The sequence below is a fragment of the Astatotilapia calliptera genome, chromosome 1, assembly GCF_900246225.1.
Source record: "Astatotilapia calliptera chromosome 1, fAstCal1.2, whole genome shotgun sequence".
In the NCBI taxonomy this organism is placed as follows: Eukaryota; Metazoa; Chordata; class Actinopteri; order Cichliformes; family Cichlidae; genus Astatotilapia; species Astatotilapia calliptera.
This window is the reverse complement of record NC_039302.1, coordinates 10,236,002-10,260,612: the sequence shown is the minus strand read 5'-3', so window position 1 is coordinate 10,260,612 and position 24,611 is coordinate 10,236,002. Positions and strand designations below refer to the sequence as shown.

The 24,611-nt window shown below is 41.5% G+C and overlaps 1 protein-coding gene across 3 annotated transcripts in view; it reads left to right on the top strand.

The window, feature by feature from the left end:
• uacab (uveal autoantigen with coiled-coil domains and ankyrin repeats b) overlaps positions 1–24,611 on the top strand; it is a 38,993-nt gene that overhangs the window by 2,894 nt on the left and 11,488 nt on the right. Inside the window, exons 1-4 of one of the 3 annotated variants that reach the window (XM_026163106.1) lie at positions 17,639–18,454; positions 18,994–19,124; positions 22,892–22,980; positions 23,733–23,797. In XM_026163106.1, the coding sequence (XP_026018891.1) occupies positions 18,419–18,454; positions 18,994–19,124; positions 22,892–22,980; positions 23,733–23,797 (321 nt within the window). In that variant the 5' untranslated portion in view covers positions 17,639–18,418. Of the gene's footprint in view, positions 1–17,638; positions 18,459–18,993; positions 19,125–22,891; positions 22,981–23,732; positions 23,798–24,611 lie in introns of those variants that run through there. The other 2 variants (XM_026163115.1, XM_026163098.1) reach the window with 2 other exon arrangements.

Sequence of the window (24,611 nt, the reverse complement as noted above, 5' to 3'; positions counted from 1 at the left end):
AAACATTTTAGATAACCACATACTCGGATTGCAAAAAAAAAAAAAAAAGTGATATCTGTTTGTTTCAGGAGATATCGGTGTGCTTTCAGAGCCGAGGCTACAGAGGTACGAGCAGAAAGTTATAACTCCAGCAGGGTAACCAGAGAAAAATGATTTCCTGGTTAGATTTGAGATTTGGCTGCACTGTCGCAGTATCTGCTTGTTGTCACAGTAGTAATAATAATAATAATGGATTGGATTTATATAGCGCTTTTCAAGGCACCCAAAGCGCTTTACAATACCACTATTCATTCACTCTCACATTCATACACTGGTGGAGGCAGCTACAGTTGTAGCCACAGCTGCCCTGGGGCAGACTGACAGAAGCGAGGCTGCCATATCGCACCATCGGCCCCTCTGGCCAACACCAGTAGGGTAAAGTGTCTTGCCCAAGGACACAATGACCAGGACAGAGAGCCCAGGGATCGAACCAGCGACCTTCCGGTTACAGATGCGATTCCCAACCCCCTGAGCCACGGTCGCCCCAGTAAACATCCATCGTGTCAGCTGGATTTTGTGCGTTCAGTACAGCCCGTGAAACTGAAATCACTGAGATGCACAAATGATTTGGTTATCAGAGAAGGAGACACTAAACCTGTCAGACATCAGTTTGAGTGCCTTGATGATAGAAAGTCTTTCTAATGCAGATTCATCCATGAGAGCCTTGTAAGACCAGGATGAGCAAAGCAAAACTGAGGTTTGGGGTTTTTTTTCTCGAGATATGGCTGTTAGAACCAGCTAAAATGTTCTGTGTTACTTGCCTATAGTTGTTTAATTCATTAGGGCTGCACGATTTTGCATAAAATGAGAATCACGATTTTTTGGCTTAGAATTGAGATCACGATTCTCTCACGATTTTCTTTTCCAGTATAAATATTTATTGCACTTATTAACTGCACATCAACTTCGTAACAGTTGAGACTGAACATAAAAACAATAAATAAACATAAAAATAACAAATGTCTCACGTTTTGTTGTTGCCGCAAAATGTTGTACTGCTTGAAATTCCGTCTCCACCGTTGCTCGACGCTGTGTGTATAGAGCAGGTAGTGCAACAATAGAAAAATAGTTGCGGGACGGCACTGTGTAGCGTTTGTCTAGGGTGTTGATCATTTTCCTAAATCCCTCGTTTTGCACAGTGTTGATGGGAGCCATATCTTTGGTCAGGTGATAAGTAATAGCCTCCGTAATTTCTTTGTGCCTGCGGGAGTTCGACGGGTATAGGGAAGCGCTGTATAAGGTTCCCGTTATTGATGTTTGGGTGGTTGACTGGGACGGATTTTCTCCTGTCACTTTCTCGTCATCCCTGATGTGCTCTCCGTTGTTTTTTTTAGCAGCCAGCTTCTGTATCACATGGTATAAGGCTCCGCCCTTGTTATTTGTTGAGCAGGAAGAGTGAGCGCTTGTTTTCATGCAGATTACGTCCCGGATCAAAATGCGGTACAATCGTCGTCGTCTTTTTTTCTTTCTTTTTTTTTTCTTTTTTAAATCATTGTCATTTGGAAATTAGATCGCACATAAGTATGAATTGAGATTGCGATTTTCTAACGATTAATCGTGCAGCCCTATAATTCATTGTATTGTTGTGGCAGACACCCCTCCTGGTCAGTTCTTGAGAAAGGCTTCTTTTCATTGGCCTCTGTTAAATCCACAATCAAATTTAGGGACCTTCTCCTCACAAGGTTTTGAATAATTAGGCCCCATCTTATCTAAAAGATTTCGTAGTACCATATCACCCGAATAGAGCACGTCGCTCTCAGAGTGCAGGCTTACTTGAAGCTCCTAGGGTATTTAAAGGTAGGATTGAAGGCAGAGCCTTCAGCTTTCAGGCCCCTCTTCTGTGGAACCAGCTCCCAGCTTGGATTAAGGAGACAGACACCCCCTCTACTTTTCAGATCAGGCTTAAAACTTTTCTTTCTTAAAGCATAAATTTACAGCTGGATCAGGTGACCCTGAATCCTCCCATAGTTACGCTGCAATGATACACTGAGTATTCCTTACTCACCTTTTTCCACTCTCTCTGTTTATACATTACTCTGCATGTAATCATTAGTTATTGTTAATCTCTTACACACTTCCTGCTTTACTGAGGCCTAAAGCCAGATCTGTACCTCTGTCAGATCTCCTGTGGATGGTGGCATGTTGGGGCACCTACCTGTAAACAGCAGATATACAGGATACAAGGCTGTGGTATATGAGTGGCTAAAAATCACTGCAAAATAGAGTTTCCGGGAGAAAATGCAGTGTGTAGTAATAAAAAATGCAGCTTCACTTAGTTTTCCTTGTGATATGTGGTGAAATGTGGCTGCCCTACTGTATTGGGTAGGTATGGCAATGTTTTGCAATGTAAAACAAATCAAATCAAATAAAACATGTCTGCTACTGTTGGATGATTGTCGGTTATGCTACCACTGAGCGATGACATCAGTGCTTAAAGATGCTCATCTACGTTGTCCTAAGCCGTCATTATACACCTGCACCTACATCATGTGTCCATGATCCAATATCATTAAAAGTCTGCTGAGCCCATCGTAACGTTTAGTGTAAGGATAGGAGAAGGAAAGGTCAGGAAATGAAATAGTCCAAGGTCTACATGTAACATAGTAACACAACATGTAGACGTTGTAATAGATTATAAGAAGTGTGAGTGGGCTGACGTCCAGGTGAAGGACTGCGTCTTTTTCTCTAGCTTTCATTTCACTCGTAGGAAGCAAAGTATTTTGCTTGATGTTAAGAAAACTTAGACAAGTTTCGGATGTCTGTATCTGTATGTTGTTCAAATTCAGTCTGTTCCCTGACAGTACAATTTTTCAACACATGAAATTTTATATCTGTGTTTTTTGTTCTGCTCTATCGTCCATCTGTCTTCTATGACTGCTTAGTATTTTCTACATGACGTTCGCTTGAATTGTGACTTATTTGTCGGTGAAATCAGAGGAACAGTAAAACTCAAGTTATTGTCTAAAAGTTACAAAGTTCAGCTAGGCAGACTTTAAGTTCTAGCATATAATACATTATATGGTTATGTTTTTGCTTTTGCACTTGTTTTTCATCATTATAATATCACCTATAGGTCTGGGTGATTACTTGGGTTTTGGACCCAGATCACTTCGCAAGGCTCCTGACTACGGTAGCCGTAATGCTCCAACAATCCATCAAGCCGTGCGGCTTTGTAGCTTACCAAAGTTGTACTAAAACATTTTTGACAGATTTCTGCACGCCATGTACCACATAAAATCGGTTCGAGGTCAGTAAACACAACCAGAATTCATACATAAGGCACACTGTCGATTTTTGAGAAAATTAAAGGATTTTGCGCCTTGTAGTGTGGAAAATATGTTATACAGAAGAATAGAATATATCGCGATATATATCGTTACCGCACATGCTTCAAGTTATACCTCCATATGGATTTTAGGCCATATCGCCCAGCCCTATGAAAAACATAGATCCAGTTTATGACCTGGTGATGGCCCGATAAGTATGTGTTTAGATTATTGTCTCATTGCTTCACTTGTGGTTTTCGGCACGTAGCTGGAGGCTGTATGTTTTGTGAGTTACAGGACTCGCGTTGAATTCTTATGACATGACTGCAACTGTAAAAATGCCTCTGGTTAGTTAGCACTAAAGGTATTTTTATCACCAATAAATTTTATGGTGGTGAATGGCAGTCACTCTGCAGCTCGCTGTAGGTCAGTGTTCATGGTCACTGTAGTTTTTTTTCTTTTCTATTTTTTTCTGGCAGTTTTGTTTTTGGATGGTTTTTGCATTGTGTACGAGCCATATTTAAAACATGAAGAGGGAAGCTCAGACCTGTCAGTTTAATGACTGATCATGAAGACCCCATTAGCCCCCTGACAGGTTGAACACTAATGAGAAGCTTCCTTTAGGCAAATTTGTAGCAGCACACTGTAATGAAAGGGTATTTGCTGCTTTTCTAGTATAACCAGCGTTGTTCTTGGGCTTTGATTATGTTAAGGATTTCAGCAGCAAGTGTGACTGAACGCGTAAAGCTTATTTATTAAATCTGTATCTGACTTTAACATTAATCTTGATGTTTAAAGGTTTTTTTTTCATTCACAATGATATGAATTTGTGTCCCAACTTTTTATTGTTATATTCATAAATCCCTCCTTAAAAAAAAAACCTATCAACTTTTATATTCTCAGAGTTCAGGTTTTTGAGCTTGGGAATGAATTTAATTGTTAAGAGAAATTAGTAGTAACATAGTACTCCATATTTCCTGGCGTCCTGATCACACGCAGATTTTTTTTTCTCTCTTCCCAGGGCTTGCATGTTCAATAATGGTGAAATGTAGGATCCTCCCTTACCCTTTAAGTAGTGTTATTTTACAAAATAGAGAGCGGGATTGGGAGGTGTTGTTGATGGCAAAAGTACTGTGGGACAGTGGAGGCACATGCAGCAGGAATGTTTTGTTGGGAAGTTGAAACGACTCTGGTTTCAAAGTTGTTTTTAACAAAAGGAGGGTGTGGATGGGAGAAGGGAACGTGATGGTTCCAAACCTTTAGGCAGTGATCGCTATCAGCTTCTTTAGATGTTTCTCTGCTCAGGGATAAAAATGGTGATTGTGATAAAGTCTCACAATGAGCTCGGTGCAGATTTGACTTTCCTGCTTCTTTGTTTCGAGGCTTTGTTTGAAATTTCTTTCTTTTTTTCTTTTTCTTTTTTTGGAAGGTCAGTTAGGTGATAACAAAGGTTTTGTATATTTTATTGTGTAGTTAAAGAAATCAGTGTTACGTGCTTGCTTTGCTGGACTGCAACACTGTCTATCTCACTGAGTGACAAAGGCCTCAAATACATTAAGAAAACTACAAATTTGGCTAACAAAAATAAAAATAACAATAAAATAAATTGAGAGTATGCTTTTTTTTTTTTTTTTAAACAGCCACGCACTTTTCGTGTAGCTCAAGCCAGGGTGACTAAAGGAAAGCCTTGAGTCAACATGATCTATCAAAGAGCTGTCTTAATAAAACCCTCGTGGTTTCAAAGATGCTGTGGAAGGATTATTTGTTACCCGCAGCTGCTTTTAAGTCTAGGCACTTATCTTAGTATCTTGGTACTGACCTTTTCAGAAATGGTACCGGCTAATTACTCATTAGAATTGAGCCTGTGTGAAACCAAATTTGCTCTTTTTTCCCACCTGCCTGGTGTCACATGCTGAGGTTTGTCAAGCCTGCGGTTACTGTCACTCCTTGGCGATCTCTGTAAAGATCTGCTGCTGTGTTTTTACCCTCTGCAGAGTGCATTGCGGGGCATTGAGGGAAGTGAAGTATATTCTGTCTGCAAGTGGGTGTTTTGTCTGGCTGTGCCTCGGTCTGCAAGGCAGGACAAATAAACAGAGAATTTATAACATGCCTGTCACTAAGCCAGGTCCAGCTTTTTAGTACATATTAGACTTTGTTCACGTAGAGACAAAATGCTTGCTGAAACAGAACCCTGCTTTTCTAAACGGCTGTGTTAGAGGAAGATGAGATGTCTGTTTATTTGTACTGATAAACTGTTGCCTTTGTGGGGAGCTTGTATGTTTTACAGCCTCCTAAACCCCCCAGGAATTTCTTTCTACCCACTGAGCGTTCTTAAACTACCTACTTATGAAGCTCCTTTATCAAGTTTAGGCTGCAACTTGGAGACACCCAGCAGGCGTTCTTAACCTCTGCTGGAGGGGGCGAGATTTGATTAAAATCCTCTTATCCACCCTGCTTAATTTTCACAGTGTGTGTGGTGTTTACTTTTTGGGGTTCAGTTTGGATGGACTGAGTGTTTCATTTGAGCTAATCCTTGGTCAGACTGTAAGGCTGTTTAAATCTCATGAGGAGTGCCTGTCTGACTAAATGCTGTGTATGCTTGCCTGTTAGATAGCAGGCTTTGCTTCATTATGAAGCTCTCATACCAGTAATCAGGACCTAGTGTTTTGTTGTTTTTAATTTTCCATTTTGCTATAGCTGTGCGCGGTTGGAATAGTGCTGTGCTGGGTAATTTATTCAGACATGCTGCCTCTTAGTATTATTTTATGAGGAATATTTATGTACCAGTGCACAAGACATCAAAGCCCCGTCTTATTCCCCCATTAACAGTAATAGTAATTGACTGCGTTGACCAAAGGAGACAAACTGTGAAACAGACTCATCGCATGTTTGCTTTAGGCTGGATGTTGTATCGGCTGTATAGTCAGTGGCAACACAGTGATCTGTTGTTTCAGGATTAACGTCTGGCTCCATAAGAGCGGCTGTGAGGTCATCCCAGCAGTGTTACCCATCGGCGTTCCCATGCTGTGCTCCCTCCCACTGCTTACATGGAGCAGAGAGCTCATCCTGTATAGCATCAACCAGGGAACATAAATTTGTTTCTGGTGGTTAAGTGCATGTGTCTTTTTATTGTTGTTGTTGTTGTACAATGTTTGTCATGTGTGAGCTTTGCATTCAGTCGGTTTGTTTATGTGTAACATGAACTGTGAGTGTGTGTCAGGGCAGCGATGGGGAGGTTGGCATGTGAGAAGGGGCTTAGTTTATTGACTGACTTTGGGTGGGCTTCAGCTGACGTCAGAATGTACGTACACACACACACACACACACACACACACACACACACACACACACACACACACACACACACACACACACACACACACACACACAGTCAGTCAATCAGTCATGCTGAGCAACAGAGGGACAAAGATTCTGCTGATGAAGGACAAACTGCTGTTCAGCAGCACGGACTAAGCCCTATCAAGCTGTGCTCTCTCTGTTTGTATGTTTCTGTCTGTCTGCAGATTAGATACGTGCCTCTGCCGTATGAAAAATGTGGAGTCACTAACATAGTTGGACGGTTTTGTTACTTTTTCAAAAAATCACTGTTCCCTTTGTCGTCACGAACAAACAAGATAGTGAGAGAAACGAAGCGGTGCAGCCAATTAGTGCCTTTCGCTTCAACACCACTGCTGTGTTCAGCTACAGGTGGTCACTGGAGATCTAGACAAGTCTGCTTTTTATGACATTATACAGTCATTTTATTATTTTTAAAATTATACAAATGCCTTGTTAAGATGTGTGAAGTTCATTCACCAAGCAGTATGTATTATTTGTGCAACAGCCACTAAAAGGTTATAGACTAGATGGAATACCTGCTAGGACTGGACGATATATCGAGTTTTTTAATAATATCAATATATTTTTATACGAGATATAAGATGTGACAATATCGTTTATATCGATATAGTATATGTTACGTTATAATTATACTTGTGGAGCTGTAAGTTTGCCTCTCGTTTGTCCACTTTTGTCTCTATGCAGCGTTACTGGGCCTCGCCTCTCCTTCACTGAACACAATTCCCCCTCCCCCATAGTTTCACCTGCAGGCAACGACAAGATGGACACGGCAAATCTCCTCTAACGAGTTATTGCGGATCGCCCCGTGCGTGGGGCTGGACGGCGTCAACGTGTTAACGAGCTAACCGCGCTAACGACATGCAGCCCACAGGGGGTGACTTTGGGTGGGCTTACTCAATTTATTTTTGAGTAATTTCTTCATGTACATCTACGCTGTATGTTAATAAAAGTGCCTGTGTGACATCTGGGACACAGCTTTGACTAAGAACTCTCTTTTTGTTCTTACCTTATGGTAAATATCGAGATATATATCGTATATCGCCATCCAGCTAAAAAATATCGAGATATGAATTTTGGGTCATATCGCCCAGTCCTAATACCTGCCACACAGAGCATGCTGTCTTTTGCTGTATATCTCTTTATGGTGGCGTGTTTTTGTGCGTGTTGATGGAAACCTGGTGCAGCAGAGTTAACTGATGCTCTATTTGTGGCGTGAATGTGCATCTGCTGTGTTTTGAGATGTGGAAATAGACTTTTCTTGGAAGAAGGTGATCATAGGAAAGAATATGTGTGCATTGGACAATGTCAGAGGGGCAAGCCAGTGCCTGCTTTGTAACAGGCATGAGTCAGGTGTTCTCCAGAATTAAATTTTTTCTGATAGTTTTAGTCATTGTAGTAATTGTTAAATTATTGTTTATTGGATATTATTTTGTTACATACATTTATGTTACTGTTTTTGTTTGTCAGAGGTCTTTAGGTGCAAGACTAGGGAGATTTTATGAAGTATGTTTACTGATGTTTTGGTGTGTTGCATGATAATCCGATTGTTAAGTGATGACATGACGAATCCGACTTCCGGGCCTAAAGTAGTCTGCGTTTAATATGGCTTTTGTGTTGTTAACATGTTTAATGTTATGTATTTTCTTCTATTTAATCTCAAAAAGCTCCTAAAACAGTCAGTGATCACTGTTGACCTCCCTCGGCTTTTATTACCGCTAATCATTTATTTAAGCTCAGTTTTTAAAACCTTAGGATGTAACTACAGCCCAGCCCATGCAGCAGTATATGAATGACTAACCGTATTGTGGATGGATTATCTCAGTTGTTCTCCTGGCTGAAGTTTGGTCCTTTTACAGCATCCTGCCATGCGATTACATTTGTTCCTGACCACCGAGAACACTCACGTTAACTTTTATCGAGTGGGGAAAAAAGTTAGCTTGTTTATATTATGCTAACATAGCTGTGTCGCTAGCGGTCACGTAGCACATCATTATATACCAGCTAGCCCAACTTCAGTAACCCTACAAACGTCACTGCTGTTTAGTTTTCTGTCTTCATTTATGTTGGAAGTGATAACAGAGCTGTACGTTTTAATTTGTTTCCAAAACCCCGCAGTCAGGACATGCTATATTGTATTTAGATAGAAGCTAGCGAGCTAACTTCCTGCTAACTTCTAACTCCATTAAATGTCATAAATTCCGTTTTCATGGATGCCTGGATGTTAAACTCAATTGTTACACCTGGTAGAGCAGAACACAGATCATTTTATTAAAGATGAAAGACTTTAGACAGTTTTTCAACTCTCAGTAATGCCATAGTGATCGTTTGATATATGGACCTGCAGCGGAGTTTAGGCCCAGACACGGCTAGTGACGTCAGACTGAACAACCGGATAATATATATGGAAAATTAGTGAGCTCGTATTTACAGTAAATATACCACATGTAAGTGCATTTCAGTTGTAGTATTTCAAGTTTTACACCAAAGTTTGTGTGTGTGTGTTCATGTGAGAGTGAGTGACTGAGGGAGTGAGAGAGAGACAGAGAGAGAGAACCGACCAAACAAGTGTCAACATAGTATTTCTGCCCAAGTACCAGCATGCCCAAAGCGTTTCTTGCTTAACCACATACCGCCATTAGAGACCAAAGAATCCTGTGGTTTTTACTATGCTATTCTACACATACAGTTACACAAAGGATGGAGTGGCGTGGGATCGCGTTAACAGTCCATTAAAATTTTGGATTAAATCCACCAAAGTCAACTTAATGAGTTTAAGTGGGATTTATATTATTAGCATAAAGGTAGTACAGTGTAAAGATTTCAAATATGACACATTTGACCTCTGACCTCTCAGGTCATTTGATTGATCTGAAGGTGATAATAACGTGTTAATAATGATGTATAGAGCGATTTAAAGCAATGTTTCTTACTGCCATTGTTGCGCTTTTGCCATTCAGGGAATTGTATACGGGGATTTTAAATATCAGATATTTGAGATATTATTTTATTATGACTTTGTTATGTACATTAGAGTACCAAATTATTACAATTTAAATACATAAAAATTTGAATATCATAACACTTTTATTGACCCATGTACTAAAGTCATATAAATATAAAAGAATAAAAAAATAATTGTACTTAAATCATTTCAAGTATATCAGAATGGGTTTATACAAGGCAAATAACAAAAGCCTGCTCTTTGTACTTGTTTTTACTGAACTGCAAATGTTTTAAAGTACGTTTAAAAATACCAAATAACAAAAAAAAATGAGTATGTACAAAATCTCTTAAAATTAAATACTACCCAGAGAATGAGCTTCCTCGTGGAGGTTTGTGCTCTTCGGGTGCTGCTTGTTCATAATGCTTCCTTCAGCAAAATAACACTAACCTGCTGCTGTCCCACAGATCCTCCTGTGTGTTTTTCCTTCAGGGGCTGAAAATGTAAATTTTAGGAACATTTTTAAAATATACTACCTCTTTAAGGAAGTCAATACTTTTTTAATTTGCTGTAGTGTTTCTGCATTAGTGACCCAAGTATTCCCTCACTAGCAGCCCACCTCACTGGTACTGCAGTGAGGTGGGCTGCACCCTTTCTTTTTCTTGCATGGAGCTGGAGCTGCAGAGTTGTGGTGGGATATTGTCAGTGGCAAGTGGCAGTGACTTTCTTATAGAACGTGGCTTACTGGTTTGTCATTAGACTGCCTTTCCAGGTGAGTTGGCAGGGGCAAGGGCCACTGGGTTTAGGGAATGAGGAAGGTGATCCCGGGCCTGGCAGCAGGTCACGGAAGTTGAGGGAAAATAGCTGGGAAACGTTTTGTCCTCTGGGTCAAGTGTCATCTAAAATGGTTTGACCTAATAATTGGGTTGACTAGTCTCCATTTTGGGCAGCACAAGTAAGAATATCTTTGGAGGATCACCAGGAAACTCCCAGAAAGCCACTTTACCGTATGGGCTTTATTTTAGTTCCCACATGGTTAACTTTACGTAAGTGTCTTAAACCTTCACACTTTATGCAGATTAACAGCTCACTTTACTGCACGCTAACAGATATTCAGAGCTTCACACATTTTTGTATCCTGATCTGTTTCAACAGTCACTGCAGAGTTGGCATCATGTTTCATTTTGTGTGTGTCATAGTGCAAAGGCTGCATTCTCATGCAGTTGGTAAATTTGTGCTTAATCTAAGTCAGTATTTCCTTTTACTTTCTGTTGTTTCTTGAGCACTGAATGCTCAATAGATTCACAGCTGCTGAGAACAATAACCCATGACAGTGATCTTATATAAGCACCTGGCACTGGCTGCGTAATGGTAGTTTGTACTAATGATTGCTAGAATTTTCTCATACATACTTGTATCTGTAATACATTTTCTGTTATTTGGAGAATTACTTGTAAGATACAATTGCTTTGGATTCTCTTTAGGTTACCATTGTGTTATTAATGCTTTTGATGCTTATCACCTATCCTCTTGGTCAGAGCATGCAGATATACATTGACTTGTTATTTTTCTGCTGACCACCAGAGGGCGTTTCTGCCTGTTCTTATGCATCCAGACCTGGACGAATGACTCTGTGCTTAGCAGCTATCCAGACATGCTTCATATACATTCCGACAACCAGTGCCTCGTTTTCTCCAGACACCTGGCTTGAACCATCAGTGTCGGCCCAAATGCGCGAGGGGCTTTTACTGTGAAGCATCAGCTTACCTGTTCCAAAATGACAGATTGACTACAAGCATGCTGCATCTTGTCACTTTCACACCTCCACCCCTCTCCTGTCCTTGTGTGTTTGGCTAACACACTCCCAATCTTTCTCTCCTGCACCCTTTCTGTTTCTGGCCCTCAGGGGTTTCAGTTACACCCTACATGCTCAGACAGTTGCACAGCTCACCGCGTTACGCACAGGTCTGTGGTCACAGATTAAAGGGATGTGTGCGATGGTATGGGCGCTGGTGTAAAAACACTCCCGCCTCAAACTGCAATGCCTGAAAAGGTATGCCGGAGAGCTGCATCTATTCATCAGTAACAGAGAAGATTATTATAAAGTGTCCCACTGAGTTACTAACAGGATTTCCCATCTTTCCTTCATGTTCACCTGACTGTTCATGAAAACTGCTCCGTGTTCCTGCATTGTTTGTTTACGTGCCACTTCGAGAGATTTCTGTGGCACAGTTTCTGATATTTAAGCTCTTGAGGGTCTCGTTTACACTGACCCAGCTAGAGTTTTGGCTTTTTAACTGCCACAGCATATCGCACCAATAAATCAAATTGTCATTGAGATATTCACAAAGCATGCAGCTATTTTAATGCCACAAACAGGTATCTCTAGGGATAAATGATAAAAATAGTAGCAGAAGATTGGTGTCCTGTTTGGACATGTTGCTAAACCAAAAGTACAGATTTTATGTTAGTCATGCAATATATTGGTCATCATCTTCAGGAAGCTCTACTTTGTTTGAACACATGTCATTTAGTTACTGTAACGTGTGTTTATCTTAAATATCAAAGAAATGCAGCAGTGCATCATTTTCTCAGTTTTGCTATGTAAAGCAAAATTCAAAGCATGCTCTAGTGGTTGTTGTCCGATTGATTGGACCAGTACGCACCATTTAGCCTATGTTATTCTTACTTGTTTATTCTCTATGAGGTTGCAGGGGCTTGTAAGGTCCTCTTAAGGTTTCAAACAAAAATGCACAGCTCACACACAGAGCTGCAAATATGCTGCCAGTTGCCGGTGGATGTTGTTGAACTGATGGTGGCTGGTTAAAAACTTAAAGTGTGTCAAGAAAATATTCCCCACTCCACCATCACCAACTGTTTATACAAAGCTGGATGGATTTGTGCTTTTGTGTCGTTTACTCCAAATTCTGACTGTACCATCCAAATGCTGTGGCAGACCTCGAGGCTCATCAGACCATGCAACAGTTTTCCAGTCTGCTTTTGCCCAATTATTAGTGAGTTTGTGCAAATTGTAGCCTCAGTTCTTGTTCTTAGCTGACAAGTAACCCAGTGTGGTCTTCTGCTGCTGTAGACTCCCTGCTTCAATGTTTGGTGTGTGTTAGGGGTGAGCAGTATAATCTTATAATTATATCACAATATATCAAGAATATTTGTGAACACAATATTTCTGATGATAAAGGGAAAACCCCCCAGAACATTTTGTTGATGTTTGCAGGCAGCAGCATTCGGAAGTGTACGTTAATGAACAGGATTTTTCAACTGAGCTACTGTCACTGATGATATACTTCCTAGATTGAAATGTGACTCTATTGAAACAAGGTTCCAGCAGTACAGCAGCAGAGCAAGATTAAGTCAAATATAAGCACAAAAGTAGCCTATGTAGTGTTTTCCTTGGAAATTGTATGTGAAAATAATTCCCAATACTTCACTTTAACAAGACCTAAAGTATCACAACCTTGTACCTCATCAGGATATGCTCAAGAATGTCATATAGTAAAGCTAAAAAACTACCTGGGATGTTGTATCTTCCTCAGTGGAGTCATTTGGGCTGCACATCTACGGCTGCTAGCACCTCTTAATTCACAGACTGTTTGCACTCAGCGGTGTGTCTTTTCCACAAAATATACAAGCAAACAGCTGGAGCTGTTTTCTTGTATATTTTGCAAAAGTTGCACTTTGTTGGAGGTTTTATAAGAAACTTCATATATAGGTACTAGATCATCATTGGAGGTTGACACGCAGCTCTTATGCTCTGACATGCCTGGGCTAGTCTCACTGTTACACACAGCAGGGAACGTAAATGAATGATATCACAACTTGACATTTTTATATCACATAAAAATGCATACAGTATTGTCACAGAGGGTATGATACAGCACAGTCTCTTCTGCATGCCTCCGTGGTTATTTGAGTTACTGTTGCCTTTCTATTAACTTGAAGGAGTCTGGCCTTTCTCCTCTGACCTCTGGCATCAGCAAGGCATTTTCCTGCAGAAAACTGTGGCTCGCTGAATATTTTCTCTTCTTCAGACCATTCTCTGTAAACCCTAGAGATGGCTGTGTGGGAAAATCCCAGTAGATCAGCAATTTCTGAAAAATCCTCTGGCAAAAACAACCATGCCATTTTCAGAGTCACTTCAAACATCTGCTCTATTCTGATGCTCTTTATGACCTTAAGTTAGTCATCTTGACCATCTCTGTATGCCTAAATGCACCGAGTTTGATTGGCTGATTTAGATATTTGCATTAATGCAGAGTTGAACAGGTTTATGTAACAAAGCAGCCAGTGAGTGTATATGTCTCTAAACTCTTACTCATGTCCTCTTTAAGCTACATTTCGACTGCATTATTATATCTTATTCTGAAGCCTCAGTTTAGCTTCAGATGAATTTTGGAACATTTCTCCATTTGAGCTCACATGAACCCCTGTGAGGAAGATCAATGCATCCATTGAGTTCACCCATGTGCTGCATTACACGTCTGACTTCTGAAGACTTCTGAAAATCTGAAGCTTGAGATAAAGCTCTAAATGGGAAAAAGATTCTGCCTGTATTTACAGAGACACATTTCCTATAAATTGTCAAAGGGTTATATTTCATGGCTTAATGTCTGTGTCTTCGCAGATGACTTTTATAATCAAGAGGATCCCCGTAGTGGATATCATAAAACTAGATCTGTAACTGCAGTTTGACGTTGGACACAACTATCACTTACCATATTGGTGTAAAGCTTTATGTTGTGATCCTGACTTCAGTCTCTTATCAGATGACCGCTTAGATATTTCTTGCTGGTGATTTCATCTGTGAGGATATTGGAGACCTATTAGTCTCGCCAGCAGCTGAGAGAGGCAGGAAACCGAGGTGTTGGAGAAGTGACTGAACATCTGAGCTGAAGATGGCGAGAGTCTCTAAGTGGCATATTACCAGGCAGCCAGAATAATTTGTGCAGACAGGTAGAACGGTCTAACCTGTCTGATCCAATGTCAGGTGACGTCTTGTCCTCGAGGTCACTGTGTTAAAATAGAAGCTTTAGCAGAATATTGAGTCAGTAACGTCTTGTATGCAGGTTTAATACAGACACTGTAAAGCTGGCTGCTCCATGCCTATTAAGGTTTTCTGTTCAGGACTAATTAAAAAAATTACAGAGATAATTTTTTTAACTTCTGTGTACATCTCTTGAAGTCTCACTGTGGCTCCAGTTACAGCAATGCTAATGAGCCCTGCCTTTGTGGAGATTACAGTATCACAAGTGTTCAAGTCATGTGTGTGGATGGGCTTTTTAATGGTGTAGATATTCAGCCCAGCAGATAAACATGACCACTTTTTTTTACTAAATGACATGGCTTTGGGTACCAATTAGGAATACATTTATTCAATATTTGGATAAATGGGATGTTGGGATGTTGGTCCGATCCAAAATGATCCAAAATGATCCAAAGCTGGACTTTTTTTTTTTTACAGTCAGCCTATGGCAGTTGCATCCAGTCTGTTTCCTATAATACAGGAGTGATAAATGAGCATATCTGCTGCTGTCTGCACAGAAATTCACATTTAACAGAACCAGCTGGCAGCCAGTTGAGTCTCTTCGAGTTGTGCTCACTGACATAGACTGATGGCAATGTGTTGGCATGTCTGCATGTATAAATTCGACAGCAGTAGTTTGCAAACGTGTACCCCCCTCGCATGAGCCAAGGTGTGAAAAAGGTTGTGGGTCATTATCAGAGGTTTCAGGTGAAACAATAAGACAAGGTCTCACCCTGTGTTAAGGCCCCTGGGATGGGATCTCAAGCTCAAAGAATCTATAGATAAACCTCAATCTGCTGCTTTATGTAGTAGATTCAAAGAACCACTACTGTCAGGATTTACAAAAGAGGTGCGGGGAAAATGTAATCATGTAAAGCAGCGGTCCCCAACCCCTGGGCTGCGAGAGTTGAGGCTGTGAAATTTATGGTTTTCAGGGTTTATGTTATTTTTTTTTTTTATCGTTAACTCTGTTTCCCTGGGTCTTTTCCAGTGTGTTATTAATAAATCTTCTTTTTTTTGGTATCGGTACTGGTTTTATTTTGTTGTATTTATCCGCGACACCTTAAATATTGTTGGACATAAATCGGTCCGTGGCGCAAAAAAGGTTGGGGACCGCTGATGTAAAGCCATGGACTCAGTTATTTCTGCAGCTGGTCTTACTGCATATTTATTTGTAGGAGTTTCCCCTTCAAAACGTCAAACTTTAGGGAGGAGAGTATTTAAAGGATACAACTGTTTATTATTTAGTACTGAAGAAAAAGGTCCTAACTCTTTTCCACACAACTGCGATTAAGCAATTTAAAATGAATCACAGATGCCATTCAAGCTGCTCCTCGGATGTCAGATTAGTCATGCGGTCATCCAAACAGCTTGTTTGCAACCCGTTAATTTCAATAAATGTCAAGTAAATGCCAGGTCATTTCAAAGATGACCTAGCATTCAGGGCAGGTCCAGTGTCATGGAAAAGCAGAGGTGTTTCCAGAACACGCAGTTCTTTGTGGGTAGATTGTTTTATCTCACTGGCAAAAGCAATGGATTAGTCCTGGAGGGAAACTCCCACGTGAAGCTTTTATCCTCAAGAAAATAACTGGTGATTTTCTGACTATCGGTAATTTAGTTGGATGACTCTGCTGCATTTACTTCAAACAGTGCTCAGACTGCTATAAACAAAAGTGCGATATCTCTAAATTAGCCAAAACATTACTTTTTTTGTTCTGTTAAAGTATAGGGAGTATTTCCCCTGATCCTGGTAAATATGTGTCAGCAATGTACAATTTGAGATATGAAAGTAAAACAGGAAGATACATTGATATCATGTTGGCGTCATTAAATGTAACTAGATATTGTCATCTGTTGCAATCATCATCCTTTAGCTCGTAAAGGAAACTCATTCACGTTTAAAACCTTTGACTGCTCAAGAAAGTGGGAATCATATCTGGAACACTTTTCTTAGTTTCCCGTTTGCTGTTCTGTTCAGTTTGCAGATAGTTTAAGTCACATACGTTACAACAACAAGCACAGATGATCTATTTCTCCTCACAACATCAAGTTATTATATGTCGATCAGCTCCCCTTGAAAGACAGGGACTACTGCGGTGGCACCTCTTGCTTGCTAACAGCCCTAATATTAACTAGTACATAAACAGATTCCCAAACAAATACACACAGCAGCAAAGCAGTGTGAGATATTTACGTGACCGACGTATGTGATGGCTAGGTGCCATTTTGGCGGCTTTGTCTCCATGCGAGGGCGAGCAGCTTTCGTAAGTTGACACCTACTCCTTATGATACGACATGTCATGCGGAGGAGGTCTTTCTGCATGTTTGTGGATATCAGTGTTGCTCTGTTAACGCCAGTCTGGCAGCGGGCAGTAACATGAGGAGCTGATGTAGTGTGTAAATTAAACGGGTCTCCTTGTATCCTGTCTTCCTCACCATAGATTGATGTCTGTGTGTCCCCCTTTTTTTTTTTAAAAAAACTTCTTTTTTTCTGTGATGTTTTACTCAGTAAGTTAAAGTTGTGCTTTTAAAGTGTATCAGTGAAAGCGAGGAGGCAATATAGATGCAGGTTTTGGAGGGGTTGCAGTCACAGACGGTTGTAAAAAGGCTGTCGTCTAACCCTGCTGCCGCACTGCAAGGATCACGGGGCTTTGGAGCCACACCACCCCGTTTAGATGGATGGGTTAACAGCAGCTTTTACCCCGTAGTATCCTTTGAGGGTCAGTGCCAAGACCACTTCAAAATGTGCAAACCATAATCCCCCTCTGACATTAATATTTTCAGATGGGAGGCAAGCAGAGAGCATGGTGTGTGTGTGTGTGGGGGGGTGTCGATGTAAGCACGGTCTTTTTGGCTGGCCTTGTCGCATGCTGGCAGTGCTGATGGACATTAAAGCCATTACTCATGCTGGAGGCATGTCCAGAATGTATTCTTAGCCACTGTCTTCCTATCAGTCACTACAGAAAGGTTGGAGGGTCAAAAAATAAAGAGGTAACCAGTCTGCAGGGCTGTCTGCACCGCTGCTGTTTACCAGGGAGGGGGTGATATTTTAAACCTGTGAGAGTTCACATATTTACCCCACTGAGCCTGACTGACCTTGCCATTTGGTGGGGTGAAGAAGCTGGAGACCACTGATAGAGAAGAGAAGAGGCAGCGAGAGAAACCCTTCATTACTACTCGACAAGAAAGAGCGTTGAGTTTGTTTTTTCAGACAGAAAACAGCAGGAAGAGTACCAGAAGAAAGGGAGACTGAGTTGAGGAAAGGAGGCGACGGCACTTGAGGGAGGTGAACGGTAGCCAGGCTGAGCTGACTTCCCCCACCAGAGGAGGAGTTGCAGTTGCCGGCCAGGGCAGGTCCCAGGGCTGGCAGGGCTGGCCCTACTGCTTCTCCACCTCTGTTCTTTTCTCCTCAATCACTCCTCCTTCTCCTCCCTTTAACGATCAACTAAACTGCTGTGCAGTGATGAACTTGCCGGAAGCGCTCATGAGCAACAGAGGAATGCTTAGAAAAATCTTGCGAAATGAACTTTTTTGCCGCAAGTGAGAAAGATTCCTGAGGTTAAACCTCCCATAAGAGGACCTCCTCTGCATTACAGACTCTCACCCTTCTGTCTTCTCATCCTTTCTTTTTTGTTGTTGCACTCACTGGTTGAGTGCACTGAGAGACTGGGGGGATTTTTGTACTGTTTTTCTCTAGTTTTGCTTTTGTAAACCAGAAAAGTGGCAACTTTTTCAGTAGCACGGTGCAAGGACCAGCTCCACTCACCCAAGATGAGCCGCTGGCTGAAATGCACCTCCGTGCACTTTGTAGGTATTCATTGCCAATAATTTTACCTTGTCACCACCGTTATTGGAGCTCTGATTTCATGAACAGTGTGAATGTAGCCGAAAGCTGTGCTTTACAGAAGCAGCAGTGCAGTGGCAGAACTCTTAGATCAGCTCTCTGTGTACACATCGCCTGTTTTGAATCTTGGTTATGATTAAAATTTGCACTTGCTTGTTTTTGCTTTGTCTTTATTTTGACTTTCAGTGTAAAGAGCCACATTCTTATCAGGAGGTTTAAGAGTACTGTTTCCTTGCTTTGTAGCAACAACTCATGAAGCGTTTTAAATTCCTGGCACATTAAGGTCTATTCTTGTCTGTTATTATAGCAGAAAAGGAAAAATGACTCAGAAATGGACTTTGTTCTATGTGTGTTCGTGCCCGGCTTGCGTTTGGTAGTCAGCTAAAACTCCTGGGGACCAAATTATAGCTATTACTCTCAGCTGTTAAACTAAGTACAGCCTTGGTGAAATACATAACTGTTTGGTTAGAAATGTCTGATAGTTTGCTATCATCATTGACAGAACACAGACTGGAACAAGTATGATGATCGGCTGATGAAGGCAGTGGAGCGTGGCGAGGTGGACAAGGTGTCTGCTGTTCTCAACAAGAAGGGCATCATCCCCACTAAGCTTGACGTGGAAGGACGCTCTGCGTAAGTAAACACAGGCGCATGCAGACACACATGCATCCATGTGCAGTATGTTGACATGTATAGTCAGAGCTTTGAGCTTCAGCAGCACACACGCGTACCACACGAAGTGTAGTACAGTGAGATGACAGTGTACAGATCAGAAATCACTGAAACGTTTGAGTCCAGCATGGATTGGCAAAGATTTGTAAATCTAAAACCAGCAACAGCAATTCCAAACATTGTGGTGACCTCCCCACCGCGTGACATTCCTGACCTTTTTTTCCAGATAAAGCTTCTCTAAGATTCCTTCACAATTAGGTCACTCTCGCTCCAGAACGTCTTAAATAAGCACCACGTTACCCCTGCATGAACCTCCACAAATATAAACACAACAAAATGAAACGAGTGCAGTACATGATTCTGTCTCCATTTTTTTATATCCAGAAATTTCCCTTTTAGTTTCCCTTTGACCGGAGGTCAGTGTGGGAGCTGGTGTAAAGAATGTCCGTGGACACGAGGCTTGACCACATTGTCCGGAGGTGGTTTATGTAGTCCCTACAGGAAATGACTCTCTGCAAATTAAGATTAGATCCACTGTGATGCTTGCAACACCAAGTAATACATTTAGGCCCTGCTGCAGGCCATTACCACGATTTCTTGACATCTTGGAGGAGGAGCATGTTTTAAGTGAGAACCTGATATATTCAGAGGTTGTTGTTTTTTTTCCCTACTAACTCGATATGCACCCTGCAGTGTTAACAGGGCAGTAAGAAATAGAAGGAAAATAGGTCAGTCTGAAATGTGTATGAGGAATTCTCTGATGTTGCATCTCAGCCATCCAAAACCACAGATATGAACACATCTCCCAGACAGACCTTTAATGTAGTGCTATTATTAAAAATGGTTCAGCCTTGAAAAACAATACATTGACCTGTTTTGTTTTTTTGTTTGTTTTTTTTTTTTTAAATGAGGTGCTCTGTTTTCTTCCTAAATTTAAACAGATTCTGACACCAGTTTTTCGGGCGGGCAGGCGCCCTCGGTTTAATCCTAGATATATGAATGAGTCACTCGTCTCTGGCCCGTGCTGCGCGTTTATTTTGACAAAGCCTTTGTTAAACCATAAAACTCTGGAGCTCCAGATCCCAGACTGCAAAGGTGCAGAGTATTTTCAGCAGTGTGTGAAATTCTCTTGTGGCACCACCACATAGACCGATGTGCACATGCATGCGAATAAACACAATTATACACACATCCTGATAAATGCCTGGTCTCATAATAAGGTGCTAGAATTTGTCAGAACTAAATCCAGAACCACAGCCTGCAGAGGTTGTTGTTTCCAAACACAGTCATGCTTATCATTCGCTGTTCCCCTGTGGATCAGAACCAGTTAACTGTAAAATGAATGAATATTCGAGGGGGGGCCGGAAGAGGTCACGATTTTGCCACGTCTAACCAAAACAAAAGTGAACCGCAACTCAGCCAGGCCACTTATAGTTCACTGGGCCACACACACACAGACACGCACACATGTGCATATGGTATTCTGGCCTTTGCAAAAGCCCACAAAGGAATGTTGAATGGTGATTCCTTATAATCATGGACCTCTGAGGGGAAACTAATTACAAGCTGTTACCCCCAATATATCATTTGGTGTGCCCTGGATTAGCCTCGTTGTGTAGAGCTAATGAATTCAGCCCTAAGTGTTTCTATCGCACCTTCCAGCTGAGTAAACAGTTTGCATCTCTGCTGTGGCTTTAGCTGGATCTCAGCGTGGTAAGCCCACCCATCACTAACGCTCATTCTGTGCAGACAAGGGCCTAGTAGCAAAAGTAGTTCTCATGACAGCATGAGCATACCACTAAAGACAGTCAGTCAGCTAAACCTCCAGCACAATCCTGGCACTGAGTGAATAGCTAATTTTGTGCTCAAGTGCTTTTGGGGGGTGCTTTTTTTTGTTTTTTTAATCTAACTATTGTAAGATCTGAATTTCATGTGTGTGTGATCTTGAGGCCAACTTGATGATAGATTTACAGGAAGTAACACTAAGCAGTCGCTGCCATTCTCTTTGTTATATATCAAATGTATTGCAATGTTCTCCTTGTCTGGCTACCAGGCAACGACGTTGACCTTCTCATTTTGATACGATGGATGTTGTGACTTACCACTGGCATTAGAGGACTTTCTTAAAACTAAGCGCAGCAGTGATTGACAGAGCTTTACAGAAACGAGTAGAGCAGCATGTTTTTGTGCACACATACCAATATTCACTTTCAGATAAGAGGGAGCTAAATGTAAGATATGAACATGGACTGTTGTATCCTCAGAGACGCACTTTGTCACACATGGTTCAGCTAGCGTCATACTAGGGTTTGATAGAAAACAGAAACAAGTGGACTCTTTTAAAAATAGCAGCCATATCCAGTAGACTGACAACCTGAAAGCTCCCCAAGGAGCAGATGTGAAAATGTAATGTGCTCTGTTAAAGCCAGAGCCATTAGTCTCCAAAAAAAAATCTTGTCTAACCATTTCACTGAGGTCTCCATGTATTTATAGCATCAGTCCTTTGCATTTGTTGAATATCATACTTTATTTAAGATGGATTTTTGGCATTTTTGCCTTTATTTTATTATTGTAGAGACAGGAAATGCCAGATTTTCAGGCTTGGCCATTTTGGCTTTGAGTTATATTTGCTGTCAAGACAGTCATCGCTCTCTATTCTTCAAAGTCATGGGGAAATGCACTCAATTAATTGCACTTATGTACCTTTAACTTTATTTCAAAGCATTCTTTGAGTTCCCTTATGGAAAGTGATGTAGGTTATGAACTTAGTGAGGGGTATCACCCCACTTGGATAGCTTTACTCTGCTTCCCGTCTGCTGTTTGGCCTGGAGAGCCCAAGACGCCACTGCTCCACAGAAGATCAGCATCTCCTGGTCATCAACACTGCTTTTAATACCCACGCCAGCGTTGAGGTGACAGCCGAGCTGTCTCCTTGGCAGATAACTTGGGGTTAGTGTATGAACGGGCTCATGTGTCCGGGTGGGTGTCAGACAGAGATTAGCTTACACACAAGTGCTCCGCAGTCTTGCATGGAGACTAGCAGCAGTGCTGCTGTGGGTTACATTGGACAAGCGCAGCTGGAACGTTTCCAGTTGAAGGTGATGATTAAATACATGTTGGCAAACACGTGCAGTGGGAAACGGCTTAACTAAGTAGGCAATTAACGAGGGAATATGTGCACTGTGTAGCAATATTGCATTAAACACTTTCGCTCCAACTTGCACTGAGTATGTTCAGTCGAGTCACATGGTTCTCATTGGTCGATAGATTTGATAATTTGGCTTGGGTATCCCAGTCACAACACTTGATTGATGCTGTAGATATCAATAAGCTTACTATTCATGTCTATTAACTATTAGCTATTACCATGCATTCAACATTTTTTGTCGGTAGACACGTTTTTTTTTTCTGCAAAATAAGCAAGTTTGTGTCGCTCCTAGTTGTCACTTAGACCTCACAAACCCTGAGGGCTCTCGTTATGTTTTGAGAATGCTGATCCTGCTGATAGCTTGGAGCCAGGCATCAGTTTGCAGCCCCTCTCTTGTCTCTCAGTTTTACCCTCTCCCCTGTCTCTTTACACCCTATCACGTTTTCACTTGCCCTTCTCAACTCTGTGCTCTCTGCTCTCTGCTACATACCTCTCACCCATGCCCTGTCAGTCTTTTCTGGCTTTTTTATTTCTTATTTATTAATTTTTAATTAATCTCCATCTCTCTCTTGTTTTCCAGGTTTCATTTGGCTGCAACACGAGGACACTTAGAAGTCCTCAATCTCATCCTGGGACACAATGTTGATGTGACTGCGAGTGACGCCGCTGGTAAGTTTGTTGCACCAAAAGCCTTGTGCGTGATTGCTTTGATTGCTAGCAGATCGTAGCAGTCACTCAGAGTTTGGATAGAAGACACTGACTTGTCTGCAAACGCTCTATGAAATGTAAAAAGCGCTATGGAAACTGGAAAAAGAGCATGATCACCTTCATAGCTCAGAACCATTTAGCATGCACACTCACAGACCCTTAAAGGCGCAATATATTTCTGCAGCTGTGAGTATATGTTGCTTGGACCTGAGCAGACCGTCATAAATTTTATCCACTGGTGACAGCAGTTCTCACTGCCGAGCGACTAAGGCAAAGAGTATGCAACCTTCAAAAGAGTGGTAATGCTAAATACTTTGAAGAACAAATGACATCATGCTGTTACTTTCCACAGACTGAAGAAAACGGCAATCCCATCCCTATAAAGGGCGTAACAAAGGTTTTAATACTAAAATTACAACTGCTATTATAGCAACAATGAAATTACTTCATAATCTAGTTTGACTGAAACAAATCTGTATGCTGTATTTACAGAAATATTGCATTTCTATTTAATATAATGAATTAATCTAACATCATTTGAAGTCCTCTAAACAGATTAAACGACACATGTACTGTAAACACTTGTAGTATGTGCATCAGATGGGGTAATTGCATGTTGTGGCGTGTTTCTCTAAATATGCATACATGCAAATCGTGGGTTGTAAATTAACTTTTTTTTGTTGTTGTTTTGAAATTGCTTTTGTCTCTTTCAGGTAAAAGTGCTCTCCATCTAGCTTCGAGAAATGGACACTCTCTGTGTGTGCAGAAACTCCTGCAGGTAAAGCGCAGCTGTCATTGTTAGAAAACGTATGCCAAAATGAAATGACATACTACCTTTTTATTTGGTACAGTTTCACAGTCACTGGTCAGTCAGAGGAGATTCCCTCTCAGCCCCATTAAATTCTTTTTGCCAAACAGCTGTGGCTGCTGAGGCCACTCCATATCGGTCAACAGTAGTGCTTGTTGAGTCACCGTGGCCCTCTGGAGGATTTATGTGTTTACAATAAGGCGGCTGTCTCTCTGCAACATTGTGCTCTCATTGTCTTGCGTCCCTTCCCCCTCATGCCCCCCTCATATCTGGCATGGCAATGATCTAATGGAGGTTGTGGCTGTTGGCAGGGGGTTGTCAGAGCTGTTGACAAGCCTACCCTCCTGCAAACCTGCCATCCATTCTTAGTGCCGTCATCACACCAGACATAGCAGCTGGATGCCCACCACAGCTACTGTCTCCCTCCGTCAGCCCAAACCATCACGGTATAGGATATCCCACCTCCAATGCGCTACCTTCAGCTCCCATTGCTGTTCTACGCCCCCTCTTCACTATGTCATTTGAGCATGCTGCTAATTTTTGGCCCTTGTTGCTAGAGAGAGTGGAGTTTTTATAGTGGGGGACAGATCGTACTGTCAAGCTTACCCAGCAACATCAGGCTCCTGTTAGCATAGAGTCCTGCAGCCCTCATCACCACAGCACTACAATCACTGGAGCCCAGTCAGTGGAGTGGGCTGTGTGTAGATTTCACAAGCATTTGAGCACAGCACCACTTATCCTAATATGACCTTCCTTCTTCTGCCTTTTAGTTTTCACTGCCAGC